Source organism: Pectinophora gossypiella, chromosome 14, assembly GCF_024362695.1.
Source record: "Pectinophora gossypiella chromosome 14, ilPecGoss1.1, whole genome shotgun sequence".
Lineage (NCBI taxonomy): Eukaryota > Metazoa > Arthropoda > Insecta > Lepidoptera > Gelechiidae > Pectinophora > Pectinophora gossypiella.
In genome coordinates this window covers 7,152,878-7,162,406 of record NC_065417.1, presented here as the reverse complement: position 1 = coordinate 7,162,406, position 9,529 = coordinate 7,152,878, and the positions used below count along the sequence as shown (strand labels likewise).

The 9,529-nt window shown below is 36.8% G+C and overlaps 1 protein-coding gene across 2 annotated transcripts; it reads left to right on the top strand.

The window, feature by feature from the left end:
* Window positions 1-2,571: 2,571 nt before the first annotated feature.
* LOC126372411 (uncharacterized) lies at window positions 2,572-9,529 on the top strand. Of its 2 annotated transcripts, none has more exons than XM_050018135.1 (4): window positions 2,572-3,063; window positions 6,805-6,905; window positions 8,322-8,505; window positions 9,120-9,529. In XM_050018135.1, the coding sequence occupies exons 2-4, from the start codon at window positions 6,805-6,807 to the stop codon at window positions 9,393-9,395; spliced, it is 561 nt and encodes a 186-aa protein (XP_049874092.1). In that variant the 5' UTR covers window positions 2,572-3,063; the 3' UTR covers window positions 9,396-9,529. The 2 variants fall into 2 exon arrangements, with proteins under 2 accessions (XP_049874092.1, XP_049874091.1); XM_050018134.1 differs by having other exon boundaries at window positions 2,573-3,063; window positions 6,788-6,905.

Below are 9,529 nucleotides of genomic sequence, written 5' to 3'. Positions count from 1 at the left end.
CGGCAGACACTTAATATTTAAAAGTCTATTTTGAATCCAGGGGAAAGCAGTAAAATCACTAGGTAATAGAGCTTAAAGAGTTTGATTTCGAAACGGGGGATAAAAATGATTTACTTATTTACTTACTACTAGACCCGTTATTTGGTTCCAAGAAATTACGGTTTGTAGATTTCATACCAAACGAGACCCCTATTTATATCTCGTGTGTTGACAAGCAAACACTTCGGAATTTGGACTCTGATTCTAACCTCGCCAGCGGATGATGTTGTCACTCTTTCAGCGCTCATCGCGATCGACCCACTACGGGCTACAAAATAGGTACTTACAATGCGGGTCGAACATAGGGAATTCTCTCAGACAACGTTGGTGTTCGCTCCCACCTGGCGTGTGTGACCCATGGTTCAACCGATTTGGCCCTCTCAGGCCTTAAATTTTATACCGAGTGAGAGCCCTCAGTGCTTCCCATTAGTCTGGCCAAGTAGTTAATACGATTCGATGCAAAATATATAATAAGTGACGATTCATAAAAGTCGTGATACACAGCCCTTTGTACGCGAGTCCAACTTGCATTGGGCCTATTTTTCAACTTGTACAGGTTTAAAGGTATTTAGTCTTTATTTAAGTATGCCACCGATATTTTTATTTTTAAGGGGTTATTGTATTATTCAAAAATGTAATGTAATGGCAGAAATATATTATATAAAACAAATTGGTGCTTGATATTTGGATCACAGTATGTATAGAAATATGTTGCTACCTTTATTGCTCCTCTTTATTTTGGTCAAAATAGTAATGGGTGGAAGTTGTAATTGTACCTTGGTGTAATAAAAAGGGTCATCATTTATACCCAAAAACAAAGATAAAAGATGCAGTGTCTTATCCATGAAATTAGAAGTTTAAACGAATAAAAAACTTACCAACGCCATCTAGGTATCGTGTTTTGGGGAACGCCGATTGGAAAGTCCGTCATTGGGAGTATAGTGAGATTATGTTTAAAAAACTTTTATCTTCTTCTTCGATGTTATAAAACAAAGTCGCGTTGGTTACGCCATTTAAGCACAGGTAACTGAAGAAACACTGGACTGATTTTCACGATATTTCATGGCCGCTAATAGCAGTACCTATAAAAAAAACGATAAATAAAGAGAATATAGTTAGTTAATTTTAAGAAATGGCTATTTATGTTATCCCAATATCCTGAGAATGGTTTATAACTGAATTCGACAAAACATTTATCATATTTTCTATGTACCTAGGTACCAACCTACTTACATTTATTTTTTTTGTACGTAAGTACTTACCTATTTACGAGAAATATTTTCTTGTTTCATAGGTTGTACTAGATACTTACTAAAATACAATTTTTCCATAAGTAAGTATCTAGTTATTTTTTTATTTGATGATATATATTAGATTAGTATTATATTTATTGAGATAACGTGCTTGTGTTGGGATTGTAAATTCTACTCATGTCTGTCAATCTATTCAATTCAAAGTAATTATCAAGTAAATAGGTACTAGCCAAACTTCAATAAAAATGCTCATTTCATTTTACATAGTGATTTAGAAGTTATGGGAACAGACCTCTGTACTACAAACATACTACATACTAACCAGTCAAATCATAACCCTCCTTTTTACTTTCCCGTCGTCGGGTAACAAAGTTACTTTAAATAAAGAGGCGCCAACTAATTTGTACATAATTAGGTACCTAAATCTCTAGGACTTTTTTATTTAATTTTAAAATATCTAACGCTAACTTAACGCTACTCATCAAATTATTACAAACTGTTACAAACAGTGCATTGTCGTAATGAAACAAAGTAAACAAACCATTGCAAAAATAGTGATGTTATGCGCTTTGTAAATATAAATGATATAGGTTAAAATCGATGAAAAGATCTACTTGTTGATTTATACTAATTACTTACGCGCATATCATAATAATAATAAGAGGTATCATCCTAACTCCAGTCGTTAGTGTCCATACTCCATATGTTACAAAAGTAAATCTTATACCTACAAATCATTAGATAGGTACCACCTTTATAATATAGTTCTATTACTTACATTTATATTACCATATTAACAGCAATTAATTGTATTCATAGGTGTACCTATAAATATATCAAGTGATTTAATTACTTATTTCTAATTAAAGTAAGAGATCTCAAGTATATTTTTCTGTAAGTACTATTATTTTATGAATTATGTTGGCTTATGTGTATAGGTACCACACGGCTCTATGACTACAGCTCAATCATTGAGCAATGCCAACCGTCTCGTCTCGCGAGCCGACAAACGCGTCATCGTACACTATTACAATTATAGGTATATATAAACTACGAACACACTAATAGCTTGATTTACATGTGTGACAAGCCATATGTACACACGCGCTACGCTCACTATCACTAACTCCACTCACACTCGTTAGTGATATCGTATCATGACATCGCGCCTACCGATTGAGCACACATGCGCAACTAGACAGATTGTTTTTGTATTTGTGTGCCGCAATGCGATTGTGTGCGGCGACATCGGGGCAGCCGGTGCACCGCACCGCGCCCGCCCGCCCGTTTCCCCGCTACGCGACTGCGAACACCGCGCCGCGTCCGCGTCATTGAACAACAAGACTCGCTCGATGGCAGGCGTTTTCCTGCCAATATGAAAAAAAGAGTTTTAAGCAACTCTATCACAAAACACGCGATAGTGGAATTTATATGTTATCTTTATTTTATAAATAATTTATTTTTATAGTGTTATTGCAATGAAAAACATATTTTTTATTTATTAGTGAATGATAGTCAAATTATTGTAAAATTACGGCTGTTGTGTCTCCGTATAGTGCCCTGTGATTTAATTTAAATGTTATAAGCTTCAGTAAAACAAAATTGCAGATGTCAGTGTCAGTGTGGTTTTATAATCAAGTTCTGTACATGGTTGAGTGATCGATTTGTAACTCGATTTAAAGTGTCATCGAAATTCTATTGACTGGACATCACTATCTGTCATCCATAGGTGGAAAACCTACAAGAATTGTGGACGGCACTGATTCAAATAGTAAGTAAACATCATTTATAATCATAAAACAACAAGTTTAAGAGTAGCGTATCGAACAAACCATGTTTCTGTAGTGTCTGAGCCCATAGTTAAAGAGTCACGATGTAAAATGTGGATATTATTGATGAATGTGGGTGAGGCGAGGACAAGAGAATGTGTTGTGGTAGAGGCGAGTAATCCGTGAGCTCGGCAATCGGCGCGCGGCGGTCGCACTCGCACGGCCGGCGGCCGCGAGACGGCGGGAGCGTGCCAAGTGATAAGAGGCGCGCCGATAGCGACGTCACACCCAGACGTTGTTTGTGTGAATTTAAATAAATTTTCATGACAGACAGTTCCGTAATCACCTCTGGCCATATCACAGTCGTGACCTGCCAACTCGATAATACGTGCCCAATTCGCGATGCAAATGATTATGGGCACCAGTGAGTATAATCAAACTAAACACACTTATGTTTTGTTTTTAAGTAAGAAAAAACAAAGTGCTAATGATTGTAGTAAAAATCAATATGGACATCTTAACACTAACAGTTCAGCACTATGGTACCTATAATGTTTTATTTTAAGTTTGCAAAATTTTGTCCCTAACACCCTGTATTCTCTGTGAGAGCTTATTCAAAGTACTATTACCAAGGGTCTTTCAAAAATAATGTAACTAAATAACAATACGATTTTGAAGGTATTATAAATCCTGAATCATAATTATGCCTCCACCAACCCCCATTGGAGAAGCATAGTGGAGTATGCTCCGTACCCCTCCGTTTGATTGAGGGGAGACCTGTGCCCAGCAGACGGGTGTATATGTGCTGTTTATGTTATGTATGGATCTTACTTATTTTAACTAATAATTATAAATTTTAATGACTTGAAATCCAATGTCTGCCAAATATTATAAGTACCAAAATTGTCTACCAAAATATTATATTCATCTCAAACAACACTTAAAAGCCAGACTACAATTTCTACACACTTCGGGTCTATGAAGCTATCCATTGACACATAAATTGTTATCTATTTAAGGTTTAAATTTCCTACAATTTGCTTACTAATCAGCTAGATTCCTAAAAGAAAATGTAGATATAAAGGACATAAAAATATACAAACTGTATATCAAAAACAAAGTGTAGTACTGACACAAAGATAGTCTGCATATCAATAAATAAATGATAATGTAGACAGACATTGTCTACAAGTCACTTCAAGTAGATATCACTCTCTTGTGTGATGTTAGGCACTTATTAATTTGTTTGCATGAGTATAAATACATGTCTATTCTACAAAAAGTCACTAGTTCTCAATTACAATTAAACAAATTATAAATAAACATTATTGTTGGTGCAACATAACAAACCCACCCAAAATTTTTAAAACATACATCTGCAAGAAATTCTTTAAAAATATATCTGTAAGATGGGACCTCCATTCTCAATTATTTGTTTCTATATTGCATAAAGTACCTATCTATAGGTACATTGTATGCAAAATGATGGCATCTATTACAGATGCTATGGTGATTTACAGATGATGATTCTGTGGTGTACACCACTCTTTAAACTTTGATTGACATTTTAATGCAAAAATGTTATTTACTGTTGTGTTAATTATATTGGTCATCTTTGTAATGTTACTGTTTATTATTACAATATTCTTTTTTTTTTCAATAGCCTATGTCCTACTACTGGGCAGAGGCAAAAGCCCTCCCCTTTTTCTTGGTTGGATTTCAATCTAATTTTAGCATATTGTTCCTTGAATAATTAAGTTATAGTTATTATGTTATTTTTTAATTATTAATTATTATTTCAAACTACTTCATTCAAGCTAAAAAAAATACCTGTAAATATAATAAATTATTTTTTTCCTAACTAAAGACTGAATTTGTTCTATATTCCCTGTTATATCATAGTTTTATAAATATTCATTACAACAGCATAGCTTAATTTTTTTAAAAGATTTTAGAAGACTAATTTTGTGAATATACATATTTGTCGAAATGGAACTAAATGTTATATAAACATAGGATTAAAGGACTAAATGTTATATAAACATGGGTCACGCCTATTTCCCATATGGGTAGGCAGGTACCACAGAATTCCTTACTTACTATTATCCTGACACACCACATTCACTGATATGTATGTGGTTGTAAAATATAGAAAATATACTAACCAAAGCTTAGATAATGACAATAATGCAATTAATAAATACTTGTATTAATAAATACAAATAATATAACATACAAAATTTTGTAAAAAAACCAAGGGATTCAAACACTTCTGGCATATAGTGGTAGTGGCGCCATCTAGCAGATTTTGGAAAACGACGACGATCTATCAAACTTACATATCGATAGAGGGTAGGTAGGTAGGTATATGTATGAACAAAAATGTGTTGAAATCGTCAAATTGTATGTCTTAGTCGATTTTATCTCGATTCATGTTCGAATTATGATAATCACGTCCTTTAGTACCTACACTAATAAATAGACACCTGTTTTACAGTACATGTTGGTTTGTTGGTACTGATTATTGTTACACCTACCTATTGATAAAAAATTGATCTTCTATCATTATCTCCGAATGTAAATAGTTAGGTAACTATTTATATAAGTGGGTACTTATCTATTCTTATTAAAAATATAGGTAGGTACGGTGCCCGTACCATACTACCACACACGCGTGGTTACTTAGTTCATCTTTATGTTGTTATGTGTCTTATCATACCTACTACCACCCTGTCTGAGATCACATCTAGAACATTACATGTAGACTGATTTTGAAACGCTTGCATTTATTTTAAATATGGATAAAAACAATCTCATACGGGCAAAGTTTGTTCGTTTTACGAACAATTAAATATTATGAAATTAATCAGATAGTTAATTAAAGCCCAGAGTAGTAATAGGGAGGCACGTACAAGTAATATTTTGTCGAAAAACCTTCGCAAGTCACCATTTGCTTACGGGACTAGAGTGATACATAATACAAAACCCATTACTCGTAAGTGGTAAGGCTTTAAATAATTCAACAGTGAGAACCTATTTTAAATCGGACACCATTATGTATTTTAATTTTTTTCGCGGATACGCATAGAAATTTTAAATTTTGTGTCAACACCACCCTGAATCACATTCTAACACTCACTCCTGTCTTGACTTTTTAACTTACAAATTAGGTTCTAGCAGGCTCATAATATAACTGCATGTATAATATACGATCGGCCAAAATATGGTAATCAGTCATCGCTTAGGTAACATTCGAGACGCATAGCGTGACCTAGCAGCCACATAAACTGCAGATTTTCCTTTACTTTAAGATATTACCATTTTAGGGAAAACCTCGTTCCTCCGACATAATTCAATTATAACATCATACCATGCCAACTACAGATCAAGTTTTTTAGGTCCTATTTTCTTTTTAGATATTTTTTAGATTCTGAATCTAAAGGACAAAAATATCCAGATGCGTTTTATCATCACAATCATAACATTCCCCCACTATTCAGGATATAGCAACAGTAATAGTAATAACAATAAGATATCAACTCTTTAAAAGAACCCATAGTGGTAACTTATAATTTCTATAGATGGATAACAATGAGAGACCTCTCATGAAACGAAAACTGAAAACATCAACACATATGGGTATTTCGTTTTCGCTCTTACCGGTTGTTTAAGAAGTAGGTATAGTGGCGACGTTAATGAGTACCAGGACCACATAAGTGAGAGCAGTGTGTTGTGATTTGCAGATGCTCTCGGTACAAGTGCCGGGGTGCGCGGGCATGGAGCGGCTGGGCGCGCCGGGGGGGCCGCGCCTACGGCACGATCACAGACATCACCATTCCGCATTGTGAGTACTGCTAGCTTTTCTCTCACACGTTTCGAAGCCTCTTATCACCCCTTTTGCAATACCAATCACGCACACCCATTCTTTTATTAGTTAAACACGTGCATTATGATACTAAACCTACGAATTATGCATTGTTATGTAAATCTGGTGACAACTCAATCAGAGCAAAAAATTCAACGGCTTTCATATTATATTCTTAAACTAATTTCTTTCTACAACAGTAACAGTTAACTATAAAAGTATCATTCATGACTAATTAGGAGAGACTTCTCTCAAATTCGATAGATACTGAAGTATGTATAAACATAAATGTAGCACGTACTTAAAGAATAGAAATAAAAGTATAAATAACTATTTCGTGATTAAAAGCAAAGGATCTAGTGCAAAGTTCATGTAGATCATAATGTCGTCTGCTTTGTCTTTCACCATAATTGTATAACGGAGATTACGTTCAGTCGCCACGACGCTTATATTCACAATTAATCCGTGTTTTGCTGATAACACCGCTGTTATCAAAGGGGAACCTGAGAGGGTAAACACCACGTAAACACAACATTGTGATATCGTGTTTTAATAGTAGACTTTGCTTTCTTCTGATATTCTTGTCTTATTTTACTATGTTGTTTATAATTCGGGTTAACAAAGCGACAGAGGTATGCTCGCGTAACTGCTAGTAATTATATAATTTGCATTTGCACTTGTAGAAAAACTGTAAAAACTTTGAACTGTACCTTGATAAATTTAAGTAGAATCATATACGCGGTTGTGTGTAATATCAAAATATAATCAAATAACTAACTACACGTGATTTTAACCAACTTTCCTCACTGTGGTACTTATCACTCCCTTACTAGCCACTGCGAGAGCCGTTGATTACCAAGTTATCATTTTCACCGTCTTAAGGAGAATCCTTATATAAAATTGAATTGAATCCCTGAAAGAAAAATCCTATACATAATCCTATAACATTAGAAGAACAGATGGACATATCTAATACCGTTTTAAATTTATCGCTTATAGTTTAGAAGAAGAGTGAATGCATTGCATTTTATTACCTTACAGTGTTTAATGACCCTTCGGAAAATGATCCTGCAGACTTCAGCATATTTATCTTCACAATATAATACCCTGTATACGATCGTGGTCTCACAATTCGATGCTTTACGACTTCCAATATACGTATTTTACGGACTATAACAAACAATATCTAAAGTCACAATAGCCTATGACTTGATAATGAATGGCCTGTGACGACAAACACTCCCAACCTTTACCAAAACCTAAAACAGGATCCCTTGTGGCTTTACAGGGAATATTATTTCCGTCAAATTAAGATGCATACAATCATAAATGTTTTTGTAGCATTGCAGAATAAATATACACACATACTGATATTATTTTTGTGTGGCTTTTCAGGGAATGGGAGAAGCAGCAGAGACTGCAGGCGATGGTGGTGGGGCGTCTCCAGGAGATGGTGGAGCAGGAGACGCGCGCGCGCTCCGCCGCAGCCGCCGAGCGCCTCGGCCTGCCTCCCAGTATACAGCTGCCCGACGGAGAATATGGACAGGACGCCCATCTGCAGTTACGGGCACCTTATCAGGTACATTACTCACTTACTTCTTCATCAAAGCCGGTAGGCATTTTTATCCAAAGAGTTCATTCGAACACCAACCCTAGTGTCAGGGTTATTGAGCTGCCAAAAGCCCCTGACATGATTACTGCTCTTGGTTCTTCTCGGGACATTTTCTTCCAATTTCTTATCCTTATCTGCTAATTAATTATATTGGCGATAATAATAGGTTTGCCAAATGCTAATATCTGAAATCCTCCTCTGAAAGTTCCGGATCCAAAGTCGAATGAGTTTTAAACATTGAACTATAAAACTAAACTAATTATACCATCGAACAGTTTCTGTAGTATAGTGTTAGAGCATTGGGGTCACGACCTAGGACCGGGTTCTATTTCAGATAGGAATGTTGTTGAAAATCACTAGAAAGACTGTCATTTTGTTTGTTTAGCTAGAACATTGTAGGCTGAATCACTAACAGTATATACCACCCTAGCTTTTTTTTCTGTGAAGGCTAATACAATCCGTTTTCTTGTACCTCATATGGAACGGCAACATTTTCAGGAAGATATTTCTTTCTATCATATCGCCTACTGTAATTAACTACTAGACACGAGATGCTAAACACGTGACTTGTCCATTTCCAGCAAGACGAGCTGACGAGAAGCAGCGTGCAGCCTCCACCGAACAAGTGCGTGAGCGACGTGCCGGAGTGGGCGGGCGCGGCGGAGGCGCCGCGGCGCGGCGGGGGCGGGGGCGGCGGCGGTGGGGGCGCGGGCAAGAAGGACGGGCTGCTGCAGAAGGCGACGCGCTGGTGGGTGCGCATGGGCGCGCGGCCGGCGCCCGCGCTGCTGCCGGCGCCGCCGCCGCCCGTGGTCATGGTGCCGCGCCGCGCCGCGCCCTCGCCGCCGCCCGACGCGTGACGCCGCCGCGCCGCAGCACCCCTCTACCATATCACGCTTACATTCCATTATCGGGACGATCAGACTCGCCGGAGTGCACGCGCGTCCCGAAGTATTATAGACTTGGTATTTATTTATTTGGGACTCGCGCCGGC